Genomic DNA, 19,938 nt, shown 5'->3' on the forward strand with positions numbered 1-19,938 from the left:
ATTTTGCTTGCTGGTTCAATACGACATTCAACGTTAGCAACCGATCAAGCATGTTCCAAATTAAACAAGTGCTTAAAGCTACGCAGTGCCTCGACTCGGTTTATTAGACTACTCGCTTGAGCCCCACTTTTCTTCTCGCGATCTTTGCCAACTGATTTCTAAGTCCAGATAAATTTAATGGAAATTCTTAACACTTACCAAGTGGGCTTGGCGCTGGTCAGTTTCAATCCCATGGTACCCAAGGTATATGGGTCTTTGTGTGAACTGTCGCTTTCAGGTCAAAACCCAATATTTGGGCTAATGTGCTCGAAATCTGCTTTGTTGTTAATCCTTTCTTTGACTACTCATATAAAATGTGTCAAAGTTTCGCTTACACTCCTAATCTTGCTTTTTGAAAAGAGATCTTGGTAACGGAGGGAGCATTCGGTAGGTGGACCATTTTACCAACTAGTTGCTAAGTCCGTGTGTCATTATCACATGGAAGATTCCACTTGAGGCCATCTAACGAGTAATCCGCGACTCTAAGTAGGGCTACCCACCATCACTTTGTTGAAAGGAGGAAGTGCTAAAGGAAAAAACCTGCCAAACTGCATCAATGTCGGTGGGGGCCATTACGGTCAACGTACGTCAGGAGGGAGGGCGGTTCAGATACCGTCCACCGAAATCGTTCGGAAAAGCGGATGATGCATGGATGCACAACAGCACGGAGCCTCAAAGTAGCGGGACCAAACATCATACAAAACAATACGCAAGCTTACATCAGTAATAATTGGGAAGACTAAACGGGCACAAATTACCTATACCTGATTAATGTGCTTTTCCTCATCCTAGATTACCACTGAAGCTGAACCCTTAGGCGACTAATTGAACAGCACTTTTTCTACAATTTAACCACTGTGTTGGTAATGCGCGAATCAACAAAACATGTAACGCGATTGTATTTGTTTTCAAGTGGGTCGTATCCATCTTTGGAAATTTTAACCGTCCGCCACCTCAACACATTTGTACTTGTAGGACTTTACTATGATGCGCGTACGGTACTTGCTGTGTGCGTGAAGGTTCTTATTCTCAATTATCTACCCAATATTAAGGGAAAACTTGAGTGGTCTGAACTACCTGACTGGTTCGTTGGTAGATAAGACTTTCCATGTTTGAAGACACGCAAGCTCCAAAAGCAATTTGTGCCGATGGGTTTGGGAGACTTATTTTCACTAAGCGGTAATAAAGGTTCAGCACTTACAGTAGACTATTTTCTTTGTTACAGCAAAAGTGGTCCAAATTAGAAATGCACCTTTATTGCATTCAAAGAGCTGAGTTGTCCAAGTGCTGTCCACCTCGTAATTGAAATCCACGAATCGCATTAAACTTGCCTTTCACACGGAGTTACAAGCAGACACAGGATTAAGCTATGTGTATGGGTAAGCTTCAACTACCGTTCTCACCTCCTATAAAACTACGATATTTCGATGCAGATTTTCAAATGATTCCTATAATCTACAACTACCTAATTGCTCTTTCACAGTAATAAAACTGACTGCGAAAGTAAACACAGCACCTGAATAGACTATAAGCTGGAATGCATTCTCAAGTTAGTAATGGTTCGACACTGTGTTCTGCCTGAGAGACCAATACGCCCGCTAGACTGCATGGCCCTCCCACCATGCTTTGGCCTCTCGTCCCCTCTGAATGTGAATACTCAAGCTTTCTCAGTACTGGTATGACGCCGAGGATGATTTGCGATGCTGCGGTTAAATTTTAGAACAAGGGGTTTCAAATTTCGCTCTACATAGGCAGCAACATAAACGGTGCTTCGGCCTATAACAAGCTCAGTCGATGGTTAAAAATACATTCGGAATACTTTACCTCTTACCTCATGCATTTAAGTCTAGTGGAGTTTACTTATTGATGTGTCAGAATCTTATTCAATTACCCTTTTTCAGATGGCATGACCTAATAATAAAAAGAAAATTTAAATCAGTGTGTCCTTTGGATTCTATTCCTGCTTGCCTTATACCTGGGTTGAATAAAATTGCAAGTATTCTGAAGTGTCGGAATGGAAAATCGCTTTATTTTTGGAACCGCTGAATGTTGATACAGATCATGAGAACAATTTACTTTGCAATCTTATGTAATACGATAGTGGCTTATCCCTCGGTTCTGGTGAGGCGTCACTTTTGGACTTTGAATTAGCCCCCTTGTACCTCGCTGGGTGGGCAGGCCTTTTGGGCCATGCCAACAGCCCAGACACCTCCGTGCTGAATACATATATTCTGCCCGAGTATTGTGTCTTCTTTTGCCTTCAGGGAGTCTCGGGACGCTGCACTTAGGTGTAAATAGCAATCTTCCTTTCCGAATTTGGCTCTGAAAATATTTTGCGAAAATAAAAATTGTGGCCTTGAGGCCAAGCATACATTTTCCTTTTATTTCATCTGAACCTGCATTATATGATTTATCATTTTTAGCAAATTATTTTATTGCTTCAAGTGCTGCTGATAATAAGTATTGTGACATTTTATTGGGCCTGATTTGACCTTGGCGTAACAGTTGGTCATGCAGTCTGTCATTGGTGCTGTCCTCCTCACTACTTGTAGATCCGCCTGCGTGTTAAGAATGCCTGTTCCTCCTAATGGTTTCTCCTGGGTTTCTGACACTGTTGCAGGACTTGCATTTCCTAGTTCCGAAGAAAACTTGGATTATCTTGTCAATCAAGCGCATATTTTAAACTTAATTACATTGAATGACGAAAAACCCAGGCATCTGGAAAAATTCCCCAGTAATATAGGCCGTGTAATTCATCTTAATTACTTGAGTCCCATTACATCTATAAAACTTTCTTACTTTGATTTAATTGAGAGAAAAGTTTCAAGCTAAGTGGTGTATGTGTCTTATTTTTCCATTACTCCTTTCTAGCCCTCAAGCATTACTTTTACCCAGTCGAAGAATTCATACTGGGTGATCTTGAAATGGTCCGTGAAATAGTTGGCATCATCGCGTCTGCCGAAACTAGGGGAGAAGTGGGTTTCTTCACTACATATTGCAAGTACCAGTCGTGTACTTTGGCATATTCTAAGTACTTTTCCCATTGCAGAGGAGTGGAGTTCACTGTCAATTTGGTCAAATGCGCACCGGCACCATTTTGGCTGCGTACCTTGCATACCATGACAAAGTCGATGGCAAGGAAGCTATTAGACGCCTCTGTAAAATGCGACCAAGGTCTGTATTCTCATTTGAAAGTGAGCAAGTGATCTGCGAGTACGCTAAATCCTTGAGAAATTCCTAAAATTGTTCCCCTTTCCCCCATCTGTCATTGCTTCCATTACCTGACTTAGTTTTTTACCATTCTTTGGAGAAGGCAGTAAAAGTGCCGCGTTGTGGGCCTGTCTTCCCCGACAGCAGCAACTTGCATTTTTGGTGTCTGTTCCGCATTGAAGCTGTTACAGTAAAAGATGAATAACTGGGTGGGAAATCTTTTTCGGTCTTTCAGCGGATATTCCCTAACTTTCACTTTATTTTCGTTAAATGTGGTTTACAGTGCGAACGAATCAAAGCCTTCAAACCTTTGTGAAGATTTGAAGCTTGGAGTGTGAGCTGACGCAAGCTAACTGGTCTTTGCGGATGGCACTTATTCGTGGCTGTGATTTCAGGCAGTGGCTTCTGTTTATTCTGTTTCTCTTCATGAATGGTTGTAGGTATGTGCTTCAAGTGGCCATGTAGTCTGCACTCCCTTGTGTCTCCTCGTTGGCTCTCCGACGATGTGGTGGCTGAGATGTGGACAAATGATCCAGAATTCCTCTCCATTCAAAAAGAAGAAGATTTAATCTTTTCAGATTTTTTTCACCTCGCAACGCAGCTGGCTGAGCACCTACGCCCTCTGTCTCCGACTCTGGTGGGAATTTTGTGGTCTCCCAGTTTATATACTCTTGTGGCAGTTCACGGGATCCTCCTCTCATCCTCAGCCTTTCTGCCTCTTTCTGATCGCAACTGTTCGTCCGAAATGCTTAAACTGTTCGGTGCGATAGTCTGCCTCTCTACCAAGTCGAACGTTCCAGATGATTATTTTAAATGCATTCAGACATCTCCCTTCAAAGTTTTCACCCGAAGTGATGGGATTCTCCAGCGTTTGCCTCCCAGTGATCTGGCCTACTGCATAACGACATCGGGATCGACTGGCTCACCAAAGCTGGTTCTCACGGGTCACTCGTGTGCGTCAGCCAATGTTGTAGAGCTGTGCACCCGTCTTCCGCTTGCAGCAAACACCTCGGGAGTCTTTATTACCGCACCACTCACCTTCGACGCGTGTATTATTCAATTCTATCTCGGACTGGCTACCCACCGACGTGCCGTTCTCCCCTCTGCTTCTCTCCTTTTCGGCATGGAGGGCAAACTTTTGGCACAAGTGATCTCATCGGCCAACATAGACACCTGGCAGTGCACTCCTAGTGTCTTTGGTCGTCTGCCATCATCACCAGCAGGACTCAAACATCTGTGGATTTTCCTGGGTGGTGAGCCTTGCTCTCCAGCACGACTACCAAGGTGGGCGAAGGACTGGAAATTCTTCTTCCTTTATGGATTGACTGAGGTCTCTGCCTGGAGCAGTATCGTCGACGCCAATATGCTTGTGTCGGAAGAGCCTCCAAGAGTGGGTGCAACACCTCTCGGGGTTGCAATGGCCCATTCACAGATCGTCCTCAAGGACATTGATAAGAAGACAGGCATTGGTCAAGTGTACACTGCACGCGAGGGAGGTGGCTATGCAACGATCGAGGAACCATTTACGACCGTCAGATTGTCCGCAGCACTGCAACAAATGCCAAATGCAGGTCTTGTGGCAACTGGTGACTTTGCGACGACATCTCCAGCTAGTCAGTCGCCGTTGTGGTTTCTCGGGCGAAAGGACCGGGTGGTCAAAGTGCATGGAAGGAAGTGTCATTTGGAGAGCTTGGAGACCGAAATACTGGAACTGCTAACCAGTCGTGTAAATGGGAGTCGTCATCACGTGATCAACTGTCGTTGTGAAGTTCATCCACTTAGAGCCCATGTTCAGCTGGATGGAGACCTTTCTCCTAAGGAGGCTGATGACATAAGACAGTGGTTGCTGCAGCGGCTAACCTTCCCAATTTCATCGTGTAACTTGATTCTCTCAAATTCTCTCCTTAGTCTGAACGCTAATGGCAAGGTGGTTGACAAATCTGTGCGACTTGCTTGCCTCTCTTCAATTGGACCTGTGGATGAGAATAATGAGCAGCACTATCGGCTCACTTTTCAACAGCTCGGCGGATCCTCCTTGAAAGCAATGCATCTCGTTGAAAGCCTCACGAGTGATTGGCCGTCCTTGAAAGTAAAGAAAGCGCTACTTCTAAGCACTCTCTTCAGTAGACCCTTTGCAGAATTTATTCAAGCAGCACAGGAGTCTGCCTTAACAGATGTAGAGGGTGCCGGAGAGCTGCTCGTATCTGGTGCAGATACGCGAAAAAAAACACGGTCAGATTGTAAAGTTGATATAGTGTGGAGTGCGGTGCTGGGAAAGTGTGTGGATGCCTCGCCTGTAGTGGACGCCGCAATGGAGAGTGTGTTTATTGGAAGTCACGCAGGCGTTTTTAAGAGGTTGTGCCTTAGAACCGGGGAAGTCATTTGGTCCCACGTAGTCGGAAGTCGTATTGAGGCCACGGCGTGTCTGATAGATGATCTAGTCGTATTCGGTACCCTCGATGGTAATTTGCACGCGCTGAGAGCGGCAGATGGCGTGTTGGCGTGGACGGTGGAGATGGGTGGAGCAGTGAAGTCGTCACCAACTCTAGTGCCTAACTCCCATCGAATGCTCGCCGGCTCGCATGGGCGGCGCGTCCTCGCAATCGACGGTAGAGGCCACACAGTGTGGATGGCAAACCTCGATCGATCGCCCATCGTGGCTCCCATCACCGTGGATGGGAAATCAGAATTCGCTTTTGTCGGAACTCTTGGTGGTGGTCTGCACCGAATCAACGTCAGACTAGGCATGTTGCATAGTTCCTCATTAATTTAGCGCTAACAGTTCGGCTACCATTTAATTACTTCTAAAATAATGATCATATCTGAGAGGATTTTGTGGGTTTGCTAGTTTCCCTTGATATCTTTTAGGATTTGGAGGATCAATTTGTTCATTTTATTAGTTTTTCCTTAATAAACCCACCGTAAAACGTATGCGTGCGTAGTAAATGTAAGAGCTGAATTAACAGCTACAACCATCGCTTTCAAATCGTAGGTACCACTGACTGGTCAGTGAGCGAGCTAGGGCCGATATTCGGTTCTCCAACCCTTTTGAGCGGTCTTGGACGAGTCGTCGTGACCACAGCAGACGGAGGAGTGTACTGCTTATCAGAGTCTAGAGGAGAGCGAATATGGATGACCACTGTCATACCAAAGGGAGGTTTCTTCTCGCCTCCTGTTCCCTTACCCCACTACCCCCCAATCCTGCTCTTGGCCAACCAATCTGGCCACTTGCACGCTCTCGCGTCCACCGACGGGAGCGTGGCATGGAGCGTCGACTGCGGTGGCGTGGAACGAGCTGCTGGAGCGCATACCGCCTTCCTCACCACACCCCGTGTGGCCCTACCAAAGCAGCCGAAACAACCCCCACTGGTGGTATTTGCTCGGACAGACGGGTGCTTGTTCGTCTGCATGGGCCACGCCACAACCCCGCCCATCCCACACGTCGTCCACAAACTCCCCTCGGAGACTTTCTCAGTTCCCCTTCCCCTTTACCTCGAACCCAGCCTGCTCTCTATCTTGATTGGATGTAGGGACAACACTGTGACCCGACTAGATATTAACCTCAAGGATATATTTGAAGTGGCTTAGCAGTATGCCTCGATTCCTGTATACAAACGAAGCTCTATGGAGTGGCATCACTATATTTTACTTGTTTACACCTGTCGAAAGCCTGCTTTACTACAAAGAGGTTGACTGCACACATATCTGTGTCGCATGGCGCGCTCACTGGTGCTAATGAATCATCTCCTATGCACACACAAAAATGCTTGCTGGTGTCACTTACTAAATTTATGCGCCACAATGCAAATGCTAAACGCTTCAGGACGTTCAAATCTCACCAAACTTACTTCCTTACAGAGACATAACCATGAGTAAATGTGGCACTTTGTGGGATTGGAAGAGCAACTGAAACAACTTATTAAGACTGAAATATTACGACAAATTCCTTTCCAAAATAGGGGTAGAGTAAAAAACAGACACTGAAAAGTGATTACATGGCTTATAACCAAGTGAATTCGTGGTCGTACAGTGGGGGAAGAGGGAGTCGTACGAAGTTCAAAGTGAATCAAGCTCGAAGCCAACGCATTTGTACATAAAAGATAGAGCAGATGGATGGAGTGAAGACGCCTTATTTAGGAATAGCTCTGAGGCAGTGAGTGTACCAAAGAATGGTAGAGAGAAGGACGAGAGAACCAGCCTGATGCATAGCGCCCAGCCACACAGGCACGTACTGCAAGAGTGCGACGATACCAATGGTCGATTGGCCAAGGGTAGCGGCCAGCATGAAATGCGCCGCATTGCGCAACTGCTGCCCGGTCACTACTCCCCCGCCGGGTACCCGCAGTGTCATCGCCCACGCGCCTGTTACCAGTGCAACCGTGAGGTAGGCGAGGCTGCGGTGCATAAACTGCACGGCAGTGGGATTTTCCACCAAGTTCCGCAGGGTCGAGCCGTACCGAGCCACTACCAGGTCATCTGGCACCCAACGGTCTGCCATCTTCGGCCACGAGTTGTACGTCAGTCCCGCGTCCAGCCCCGCTACGAACGCGCCTTCATACATGCGTGCACATACAAGAATACCAGCTCATTCCAAGGGCATATCACACAAAACTTCAAAGCACCCTAAAATGCGACAAGGTGTTCCCACGAGATACGCTACTCTCAAAGTGAAATTTCCGCAACTTGGCTAAAAGTAATCCAGTTTGTGAAGAACATGCCTAGTCACAAACGCTAATCATGCAAAAAGTGGGACCAGCTAACACAAAGACCTAGCCTTATATGCAGTCGAAAACATGATTTCAAACCATCTACCTTGTAGGCTAGACTCTTAAGGATGCCGCCATTGATGTTTAACAGACCAATATAGTCCATGTAATGAGCTGATTAGAAGTGTTGCTGTGTGGACACAGAGGTTAACCACATAGCACGCCACTAAATCAATATGAAAAGTTGTGGGGGCACTAACCGAGAATTAATAATGCATTGACTTTTTAAAAAAATGCTGAGAAATATTGTTACCGAATATCAGAGCCGTGAACATCATCGCCTTGGAAGAATGGCCCCATATCTTCAGCTTAGTGACTTCGGGGAACCTTTTTATCTGCATTGAAAGCACACAGTGAAAGAGCAAGTGTAGAAAAAGTAAGTAAATAAACGTACCATCGGATGCTTGCACAAATGGCTGAACCCTGACCACAGAAAAAGAGAGTAGAGAATTGCTGCAGTTGATAGATGAGCCGCAAGACGATAGTGGCTCACTCGAGGAACTCCAACGAATTCTTCCCTGGGATCCATGCCAACTGGACGCGGTGGAGTTTTTAGTCCACTTCTCACCATAAACCACCCCAGTAGTCCCTAAGCGTAAAGTGACAGTCACCAATCATAGAGCTCAAGGAGTTAAGCATCGACCTGTTTACCTGAAACCCGATGAGTACACCATAGCAAACAACTCTTATTTTCATCACTTTGTTGAAGTAGCCCTTGTACCAGAAGAGGGCAGCCGGTATTGCGTAGGCGACCCCAATTAGACGACCCCATTGCCTATGACACCATTCCATGTACCAAATGAACTTGAATCTTGAAAGGGTCATTTGACCATGGTCTCTCACGACGCTAGGAGAGGAGTGATAGAAAAAACAACTCGATTACTGTTCATATTCTGGGAATTGTTTGTATTTTTCGAATTCCTTCTTCCAAGCTTCCTCAGTACGAGGAGGTACCTCCTTGAATGGATGCCAATCCACCATTGATAGACCCGACTCAGTGAGTCTAAAAATGTGCAAATCTCACTTAGCCTACCTGGTGAGCCCACCAATTACAATAGCCCCAAACGTTAGTCCAGCCATACCCATGAGCCAGTATCCCACCGATTTCCTAGCACCATCGGAGAGACCTCTTATGATGGGGTCAATACGGGTATTAAGAGAACGTTCAGGCATACGCCACAAGGAGTGATTTTGGGGCCTTATTTTACATGGTATAATTGATGTCCTTAAAGATCTACACACACTTTGCGAAAAAAAGGACAACATGACTTCACAACGAAAAGGTCCCCAAGGTCATGCGAGGATCAATTTCAATATTTTCTGGATCACTTTAATAAATATTGAAATGCAGCTTGAATTCTAAAGTTTGCATGCCTTCAAACTCAACTTATGTGAAATAGTGAATAGCATTAGGATGAATTTGTTCAAGTGTTGCAGGTTAGAGCCCGATTAGGATAATTCCTAGGAAAAAGCCCAAAAAAGAGACTTTTAAAATTGTTGAGCAATAAGAAAAAGACTTTTGTTCCATCTTAAAATGTTTTATCATGTTAAATATGGGGCTTGGGCTCTCGTAGACATGCACTGTCGGTTCTGTTAGTAGTCATATTTTTCATGCAAGGGTTAATGTCATAAAATCCTTTCGCCCACGAAATGAAAGACGAGACTGTTAAAACGATATTTTGACAAATGCTCTAGGCGACTTGAAAATGAATACATTTTCTCTTGAATTCCTAGCCTCTTTTCCGATTGGCTGATTACCTAATCTTACTTTACTTATTTGAAGTTTTGAATCATTGAAATGGACAATTAACTATTTTGTAGTGCATCAAGACTTCTGTGAAGACGTAATAAGGCATAATACTCGGGTAAGATGCGTGTATTTGACATAGAAAAGGTATTGGAGCTACCGACATGGCACGGAGGCCAGCCCATCCAGTGAGGTACAACGGCCAGGTCAAAGTGGCTCTTTACCAAAACCGACCTTCAAACAAACAATGATCGTATTACAGTTTTTCTTAACTTCAACCATTCATTTCACTTTACAAAAATCCTACATCTGATTAGTAAAACTTGCAATGAATCACTCTCTTATATAAGGCATTCAAGAGATTATTGTTGTGTCCCGAGTCTTGGCCAAAGTCGCAATAAGTCGAATTGGCATTCAAAAATATGCACGAATAGAGCACATAAACGCTGAAGGGGTACTAGAAAGGACGGAATGTCATATTGCAGAGAGAACCTACAGCCCGCAGACATTCAAATACCCACATAGTCAAAAAGTGGCAAATCTCTTCAGTGATACAAGTTTGTCCAACGACAACACCTAGACAGCGAGTAACTGGGTTTGCTGAACTTGGTGATTCAAACTAGGCTGTCTTTGCCCCAAGAGAATGCTGATTCTGCATTCCTCATAAGCCTATACCACCTCTACAGATCTTGCTTCAAATGTCGCACTATGCCATCTGCTTCCCGACCACAATGGGTTTGAAACTGCGAGTGCACGGAACAAACGACATAAGCTCTACATGATATCAACGTTCTTGTGTTTTGTAAGTAATCGCGTGCTGAGGCACTGTTTGTTTTATTAGACTATAACAAGGGAAATACAACACCTGGTTCAGTGGCATAAAACGATGCTTGGTTTTAAGTCTCAACCAAGTTAGGCTCTTTGCTTGCTGGTTCAATACGACATTCAACGTCAGCAACCGATCAAGCATGTTCCAAATTAAACAAGTGCTTAAAGCTATGCAGTGACTCAACATGAGCAGCACCATAAACGGTACTTCGGCCCATAATATGCTTTGCATTACTAGGGCCATTGCCTAAATACTTCCTTAGTTTCTAGCAATGGTTTTTGAATTCATCGAAATTCCTAAGCTAAAATTTTTTGTTCAATCACGTTATAATAACACAAAATATTGTGCCTTTAACCTCGTCAGAATTTTATGAGTTTCTTTTGATCAAAAATGTATTTGGTTATTGCGTTTGCTCAATGGGCTTTGATATGATTTGTACAATCCATTTTTCTGGCATTCATTGCTAATATTCATAAATCGTTAGGGATTGAGTACTGACGAATTTACGCTCCACTATTGTGTTATCTGTCATTGAAGTATTTATTTTGTCTGTTTATTTGTTCCGACTTTTAATGTTTATGCTTAGTGCAGCTGGATGGTGTTCTCGTAAGCATGCGCGAATCCTCTCTCCACGTATGGTCACGCGGCGCAATACAAGCTTTGTAGCACCCTATAGGCTCGTACTACCTTTGTGTCAAGTATTTTAAGGTTTTCACTTACAAATGGATTGGTTTTTTCTTCAGTTCCTTTTTTCGGAATGTCCGTTTTAGTAACACCGAAAAGAAGAGTTTAACAGCAGAGTCTTAATATGCTTATTTCCACCTAGCAAGTCTGTCAAAACTATTTCTTTGCCTCAGCTGCAACTTTTTCGTGCGATTCTAGAGTATTGTAAAATGTAGTGTCCATTTGAATTTTGTATTAAATATTAGGAAAATTCTGTGAACTGGTTTTCTAATGATATCAAGGGAAGGTTTTTCAAATGCAATATTACCATCTCCATTCCATTAAGGTGACGCTCTGGGCTTCTTATTCTTATTTTTAATATGATGATTTAAACTAATTTTATCACTCCAAATTAGTTTTGGTTTGTCTTTAACTTTCTTAGGCGACTTGAGTGAAGAGCTTGAGGTTTGGATAACTACCTTGTCTACCGAAGGTTGGGCATGCTGAACTTAGGGACCCTATAGTATTAAATTTAATACTTTGATAAATATCATGAAATATGGTGATTTTTGTCATTAGTAAATTTACTTAGTGGTGTATCAGTCTACTCCAATTTCTTTTTGAAGCGTTTAACTTCGATTAAGCACAGTAGCACAAATAGTGTCTTGGGGTAGTCGGTATCATTTTGTAATTTTTTTTAAAAGATAAATTAGCATACTATTGGCTATCCTTCGCCAAATGTAACTCATAATCTCTACATGAAAACAGGTCGTAATTACTTCCGAATTTAAGCATTAAAAACAATCATTTATCTTTTCCTCACTATTTTCTTCCACTAAAATCACATTTCTTTGAGAAATCCATTTGGAAATACAAAGCATTTTTTACTCCACTTAGTAAACGGGAAATTTTCATACGGTAAATTAATTAGCTCTGTAAAATGGGTCTGTATATTTGGATTTTGGTTTCTTGATGTACCCATTTATTTGGCAAAAACAATTTTTTAATTTTCTCATTATTAAGCAAAACATGTTCATAATTTAGATACTTACCCGATCTTACTACAGAAAACTGTGGGGCTATTCACCGTATCACTAATCGCCCATGTGTGGTGAGCCCCATTGGTAAGTACATCTACTTCGCTGTATAAATTATCCTTTCGTCCTAAATACGAAATTAACATACTATTTTACTAAAAAACCAGATTGCTAGATATAATTTTAGTGGAGAAATCTTAGATTTATAAGCATTAATCATCATCTATTAAGACAGGTACCTGGAATGGTAAGGAGTTGTATTTGTACTCCCAGATACACAGGTCTAACCAACGATGCGGATACACATTACACATTACTTTTAAGCTCATTGAAAGCAACATAGTCTAAGAAAAATTGAGAAGTAGCTGCTCATCATGGAGTGCAAACAAAAGTTGTGTAGTAGACAAGCCCGCTATCCACGTGGTAGTGGACGGTGCGTGGAGAGACTGCGCCCTAATGAAAAGTTTAAGCTGCCTTGCACTGTTGGGGGACTTAATCCATCGTGACTGTTGGCGTGGTAAAATTCCTTTTCTTGTACGTTTAAGACAGAGGTATCAGTGCCCAAATTTTGCACATGGGTGCAAATTGTCATGGTGTAGTACTTGTCGGTGGTCGACTATTTGAAGCGATTAAGTTCGTTGCATGCGACCAAGCTTCCGTAATTATAGTCGATGCTGGCATTGCCAAGTCGTCACATAAGTGTTAATTTGGGTCTTTTCAAGTCCATATCTTGAGTCCTGCGAACGTATTTTTACCAATGCTGTGCAAAGTTCTACAAATATTAGTAGTTCTTCTATTTTTAAAACTAGTTATAGTGTGCTGTCACTTTACTGAAATTTTGTCTTAAAATTGTCTTTTTACGAAGAGCATAGGCTCTTTAATCGGATCAACGGGTGTAGTCGAAATGTGAGGCACAATCGTAGGTGCCTGTTATTCTGCCCTTAAGAATGTGTGCGACGCAATCATGAATTTACTATACCCGAAAGAGGACTACCAGCCTCTCTGTGACTTCTTATTTGAATATTTAGTTGGAAAATTTGGTCCATCTAAAAAAAATCATCATGGGTTTCATCCCTAGTGAAGCTCGACTCCTTTATCCCTTGATTTTTCGGTTAAGACTATGAAATAATTGTGGTGTATCGGTTTGCCCTTCATCGTGGCTTTGAGTTTATCAAAAGACCTTAAGAATATTATGGTTTAAGTAGGCATAGAAAAACGTTAATCTACTAATGAGAAATCCGCTGTGATCAATAAATAATCCTTATTGGGGTGCAATAGGTAAATTAATTTTAATAGTTTTAATTCACCTTTAATGTTTGTACTGAATACATTATGCAGAATGGCTTCTTGATTCAACAAAACTCTGAGTTTTTTAACTTGGACTCTATTGTTTAAGTTGATTGACCAAAAAGTCTAGTCGACTATCCCTTACAAAAAATATCCGAAGTGTGAAATTGGAAATTATTCGCATTTTTAAATTAGTTGGGCTATTTTATGAAGAGTGGACTCTGAAACTTAACAATTTTTCAGGTTTTTTACCATTACTTTTCCATAAAGAGCAATGCAGTGTTTTTAATTTGTGGAAAATACCCATGCATCTAATCCCCTAATAATGTACCCCTAAGTGCTAAGGACCGTATAAACTGTTCACGCAATTATGCGATCATCCGTCATCTAGGTGCTTTATAGGCCAATTTAAATAGGCCATCGATGATACCATAGTGATAAATGAGGGATCAGACATTGAACAAGTCACGAATAGTCACCTATAGTGCTCCATCTCACTATTATCAGTGCTGTCGACCTAACCAGCCTCGGATCGGAGAGTACGCAAGATTTTTAGCTAATCGTGGACTGTAGACACAAGCGAGATTGAAATCTGAGCTCTACGTGGTCGGGTGATCCTCCGTCCATGCCTCCTGAATAGAGCCCTTTCAGAACCCCCTTGACTACCGCCTTGATAGAAATGCCGATGTCAACGTCAAATGGGGAGACGGCGGTAAGAAAACTCCAGGCGAGATCCAAGGCAGATAGAAACAGCAAGGATGGTAGAGTTGTTCTTACACAGAAGAAAATATATTGCCTCATTTTGGATTGATGTCTAGTCCCCATAGTGAATATCTTCCACGAGGCACAATAATCTGCGAACTCGAGACAGATGTGAGACTAGTGTAGTCAGCTTCGTGAACAAGTTGCGCGATCACGGTCTCAGAGGGATCAGATGGAAGTTTTCAACAATTTACTTCTCCATACGGAAGAAGAGAGAATAAAAAGTGGACAGATGCATCCTCCTAAAGTTGATGCCAGCGCGGCTCCAAGGGCACAGCAGCTGAAAGGATCTCCCACATCATCTCGACTGTTATAGCAATTACAGCATTAGGAAGTGATTTTCATGAGGCAGTCTTCACTACCACCTTAAAGAAGCATCGATTTAGTTCAAAACTGGCCTAAACGGGACTTGCTTTATTAGTTCATGCGGAATATACCGAGTTTTTCAGGCAGTATTTTCAATCATGTCGACCACTTTAGGTAATCAATCCTGCAGAAGAATTTCACAGCTTCGTAAGAAGAAAACACTGGGAAGGAGGAGGGAATGAGGAGCAAAGGATATCAAATTCTTTATTCATCTCACTAGTTTTGCATACCAGTGGCACATTTAAGCGTTGCGAATCTAGCATAATCTGAGAAACTTCGGTCTTCTGAAAAAAGCACAACTATAAGCACGCGGTGATGTGTTTCCTCATTCGATTTGGTACTGAAGAGTTTTGTCAGACTGAAACACAGAAGATAAAAGGTACTCATGAAATCTTGTTGTTATCTATGATCTTTAACAAAAGCAAGAAAAAATCATAGGAGTTACTCGTGGCAATTTGCAGCCTGAAGTGAGATATTGCAACGTCCTCTGACTTCTCTTGGAGCTGCAATTTTTAATTCCTCTTTCCTTCAACTGACACATTCTTTGAGTCGTCATTTACCGTCTGTGCTGGTGGAAAAGGGTTCTCTGGTGGAAGTAAGAACCTCCTGTTGTAAGACCAGATACCATTGTTCGTGAACATGTAGTAGTCTAGATGAAACGTACAACATTCCAACAGGCAAGTGTTCTCAAATTTAGCATGTAGGCTAGGGAGGATCTTCTGAACGTACGCCAAAGATTCCTTTTGCTTAGAGTGGTGTGAACCCGATCGCAAAGTTACTAAAGAAGGATTTGATAGTGACCTCAGGCGACACTACTTCTTCAACATCCAAACCTTGTAATCTTTTAAGGAGCCTGGAGACGATCTCCAGGTCAGCGTAGTGTAGTCGACGACCTCCAGAAGACAGTGATTCATTCGAAACCTCATTTTGGGTTTCTCATATGAAGTGACGAAGGGATGAAGGTGTTCTGTCAGCAAACTGTCTACCTCGCTGGCTGTTAAAGTGGAAGGCATCCTGACCCGAACGTGAATGAGCAGTTCCAGTTTTTTTCTGAAGTCCATTCAGGCACACCAAATGGTTGCCAAGACCAATCCTGCCAATGATGTACGGTGGAAAATCTTCGTGAGTTGAACCACTTCATCCGGATACTGCTATAGTAGTGGCAGAACGCGATCCTGACAACGACACCAATTGGTGTCCTAACCATTACTGCTGCTACTCTTGATAATTTCAGTAGGCAGTGCCGGGCACTTGTCAGACTCCTGAACAAACAACTTTTCAAGGTCCACCTTTCTTAAAGTGATATTTGACTATCAAAAATTTCTAGGAAAAGGGAAATACCAGATGTAAATAGCACTTTTTGGATGGCCTTCTGCGAATCCACTCACAGACATTAGTTCAATCATCAAGTCTAAGGGAAAGGATCTGACTGGTCAGGGATATTCGGCAGGCAAATCAGTCACGAGAAAGATCGGAAGAATAGTGCAATGAAAGATTTAATCCAAGCTGCAAAGAGATTAGTTATCCCATGGGCATCGGGAGACTTTAGGTTTCGGCAGCATTGAATTAAGCAGTGAGTTTACCCAAAGAGTGCTGCAACAGACAATGAGTCGTCACAACTCTGGACGACATCTAATCTGCCGAACAGCTGTGATGTAAGGAAAAATAGCATAATTAGGTATAATGGATTCTTGTTCCTTAGTTTTGGAACTTTCTTCAAAATCTAAAGCATCGACTTTATAACTCACCTTCCGCACATTAATTTAAGCTAATTTCAGTTCGCGTTTTGGTAATTTCTTCGGCATACAGGTGATGAGAGGTACGTCTTTGCAGTCACACTCTACTAACAATCGTATACTCCTCCGGATGCGAACTTAGGGATGGTAAAGGCGTTATAGAGAACAGACTACTAAAATGACTGTTAATCTGGCTAATTTCGAGTTGGACTTGTGAGGTATTATGGTACAGCGCGGGAAATTAGCAGCAGTAGGCTAAACGTACTACGACGGTGGACAACAAAAAATCTAAGTGGAAGACAGCATTCATTCGGTTCATACAGTAATTATACAACTGTCAACAGAAAACTTACGGCCAGGTGGGCGAGCGTACCTTACGTATCAGCGGTAGCAACATCAACAGTGGCAATTCGAATGTGGATTAGTAAAAGGGAATGGGTCAACAGTAGTGATATGAGTGCGCCTTAGTAGTAGTAGTGGTAATTTAGACAATGGTGACAAAAATTTAAAAAAAGGAGGCATAAGTATGCAAAAATATGCATCAACAACCGATGATAGTTTCCACTATCTTTTTTAACGATTTTAACAAAAATCCTTTATAGGCACTTTATTCTGTTCAATTTACTTTTAAATATGTTGGTTTTTAAGACTAATCTAGTGTAATATATTTTATGATGATTAACAGCTAATTTTCACTGATATGCATAATCTATTATTCCAGATAACCATTGTTTAAATTAACAATACGAAGGCCTTTTGTTTTATTTGTGATCCCAACTACGGCTTATACAGAGCTGGTCCCACTCGGTCATGACCAAAGGTTTTTAGTTTTGCTTTTTACAACCTTATTTTGTGTGGCATCAGCTTTGAAAGCTTGAGAAAGTTTCAAGATACCAAAAAATAACAGCGAAATTACGTTTTTACTGACGAATTTCAGGGATGTTTACAGTCTCTATAAAATGAATTTTTTACTTGAAACTGGCCGCTGTGTCGTGAAAACTGAGCGCACTTTAATTACACATGGTCATGTATTTTTACCTTGACCAAAACTTGACATTACATCTGATTTATATGAGGGATTTGTATACGCAATGCGAACTGTTAAAAATCCTAGCTATGGCGTGGCAGTAAACCATGCCTGAACAACTGTTCTGTCCCATTTGACAAATAATCTGATTTCAGGAGCCATTAATGAGGGGTCCTACTTCCTACATGGGACAAAAGGTAATAATACTCGAATTTATGCTTCTAAACCTGCTGAAAAATCGCATCTTCGTGTCACATTTAAAGCCGTGTGTGGTCATTTCTAAAAAAACTGATGAAGCTATTTCAGTTACCCGAAAATCGATCAATTTGGATTACGTGGGATGATTTTTGGAACAAAATCAATTAGTTGCCCCGGCAACGGGGCTGTTTTCATTTACAGTATAAACGCTTGGTGAATCTGCTCTCTAAGATGAGTATGAAGCATGACCCAACTAACGTCAATTTATTTTATAATTAACGATAAAGTAAAATGGTTTGTGCCACATATAAACGATGCTTTACAGCCATTTATCTATATTTCAAATGTGTTTTAAGACTGGCAGTTATATGACTCTCTTTGCTGGGTGCTTGGACTTTGACTCTGCAGCATTTAGTTGTTTAGCATTTATGAGACAAAATTAATCTGAGCCGAAAGGTAATGCACCTTCTCACCACTAGAGAGGCGTTAAACATTTCCGAATACCTCAAAAACTGATGAAATTCGTTCCAGGGTATTTACTAAAACAATTCATTACTTATTTCATCAGTGTAAATTTACCATCCGGTGGTTTTCCACCCTTCTTCAGCATTTGTCACTTGAATCTTGTGCATTTGGGGGGAATGTAAGCAAAAGAATGTAAAGTACTTACTTTATTTAATTCAAAAGGTCAACTTAGTTTCTTCACGAAAAAATCTTCATGAACTGCTCTTCACTCTTTTTCGGAAATCGAAAAATGCCTTTTGACCATGATTCATTCAAAAACAATCCTATTGAACTTAATAGCATTTGAATACAAATTGAGTGTGGATATGTTGCACGGTGAATAAAAAGTGGTGGAATCAAGATATTCGGTCTCTTTTTTATTCAAATCATTTTAAGCAAGTTTGTATTACTAAACACGTAAGGTTCACAATTCTGCAAAAAGTGTTCAAATTAAACCTCACCCTCACATCGCATCCGTCCGTGGCTAAAATCAACGTTGAGCATAGGGTTTGGTATTTTGGTCATTTTTAATCACTTATTTTCCTTCCAGCTAGACTTACGAGACAGCGCTACGTTTCCTATTCAGTCGGCCACCTTTAGCAGGAGCAACGTTTCCACCCAACTTTGTAGTGTTTGCCGGTCGGTGGTCTTGCAAAAATGCAAATGCCCAATTGAACCAAAAAACTAGGATCTTAGGGAAGCCATAGATCACAAAGGTATGAAAACTCAAGAAAATTTTCTTTTTTGACTTTATAAAATACAGACAAGTCACGGGTATCGTCCCAGTTTCATTAATAATGCTGAAAGCAGACTAGCCTTATAGCAGCTTGCCTTTGTAAAAATATACAATATCTGCATGAAACGTATTTATGTTTATTTGGTTGACTTCAATGTTTGTAGCGAATGAAATTAAAACATCACTAGTCTGTGCGGTGTACGGGAACACTGAAGCATTGGTCATTTCATTGCAACAACCACTGCTGAGCCTGAATATATTTGATGGTAAGATTTTTTTGCTATTTAGTGCTTCTTTTCATTCTTTTTAAATTTCTTTGAATGAACCTGCTTATGCTCTGTGAGGGAACAATAAATTACACCACTTTATTACTTCCGAAAAATCTTCAGTCCATTTTGGTACCAACCTAGAAACATTATTTTTATATTATAATAATATTCTAGCCTTTTCTAAGCTACACAGCAGCATATTTGTTTATCATTTAAGTGGTCCCAAAGAATATTCAGGAGACTTTTAAAGCGGTCATCAAGAATCATCATACAGGATTACACTATAGTTAACAAACATGCAAATAAGTAAATAAGCAAACTCTGTTAGTCTTCCAAAAAAATTGTGATATTTGTTTGTTGTCATTCGCCATCCGCCGCATTTCCAGAGTGCACGCAGCTCATCCACAGTCGCCATTCCCAAGCTCATGTAGGTAAAATCGATGGCCAATCGATGCAACTTGGGGGACTCTGCGGTCGCCTTTGTGGACGAACGCGGCTAAGATATCGATTGGTGCCTTGACAAATTCGTGGCTTCGCCTTCAGCATCATCTGCAAAAAGGCCAGTTGAAATTCTTACCGAACTTAGGTGCTCGCGTGTTCTTATGGTTTTTCTGTAGCTGGTTCTGTTAGTTTTCCTTTTCGTTTATTTATTCAACTGGCTGCATGTGCGCATTTAGCTTTTTGTAGGTGAAAATTATCCTTGTTATTTTTAGCAAAAAGGAATGAGATAAACTTCTTCTTACCACTTTGATTTGGATGGAG

General features: G+C 41.8%; 2 protein-coding genes across 2 annotated transcripts; one reads left to right on the plus strand and one right to left on the minus strand. All coding sequences in view use genetic code 11, as the record gives it.

The window, feature by feature from the left end:
- Nucleotides 1-3,691: 3,691 nt before the first annotated feature.
- On the plus strand, nt 3,692-6,837 carry EGR_02491 (Acyl-CoA synthetase family member protein; the record flags this gene model as incomplete). The annotated part of the gene is made up of 2 exons (XM_024491740.1): nt 3,692-5,966; nt 6,242-6,837. 2 exons carry the CDS (start codon nt 3,692-3,694, stop codon nt 6,835-6,837), a joined length of 2,871 nt encoding a protein of 956 aa, XP_024353891.1.
- A 541-nt stretch (nt 6,838-7,378) lies between these two features.
- On the minus strand, nt 7,379-9,188 carry EGR_02492 (Cytochrome c oxidase assembly protein; the record flags this gene model as incomplete). Its single annotated transcript, XM_024491741.1, has 6 exons — nt 7,379-7,800; nt 8,269-8,350; nt 8,410-8,604; nt 8,667-8,862; nt 8,899-9,018; nt 9,049-9,188. 6 exons carry the CDS (start codon nt 9,186-9,188, stop codon nt 7,379-7,381), a joined length of 1,155 nt encoding a protein of 384 aa, XP_024353892.1.
- Between the last annotated feature and the right edge of the window lie 10,750 nt (nt 9,189-19,938).

Source organism: Echinococcus granulosus (assembly GCF_000524195.1).
Source record: "Echinococcus granulosus chromosome Unknown EG_S00011, whole genome shotgun sequence".
In the NCBI taxonomy this organism is placed as follows: Eukaryota; Metazoa; Platyhelminthes; class Cestoda; order Cyclophyllidea; family Taeniidae; genus Echinococcus; species Echinococcus granulosus.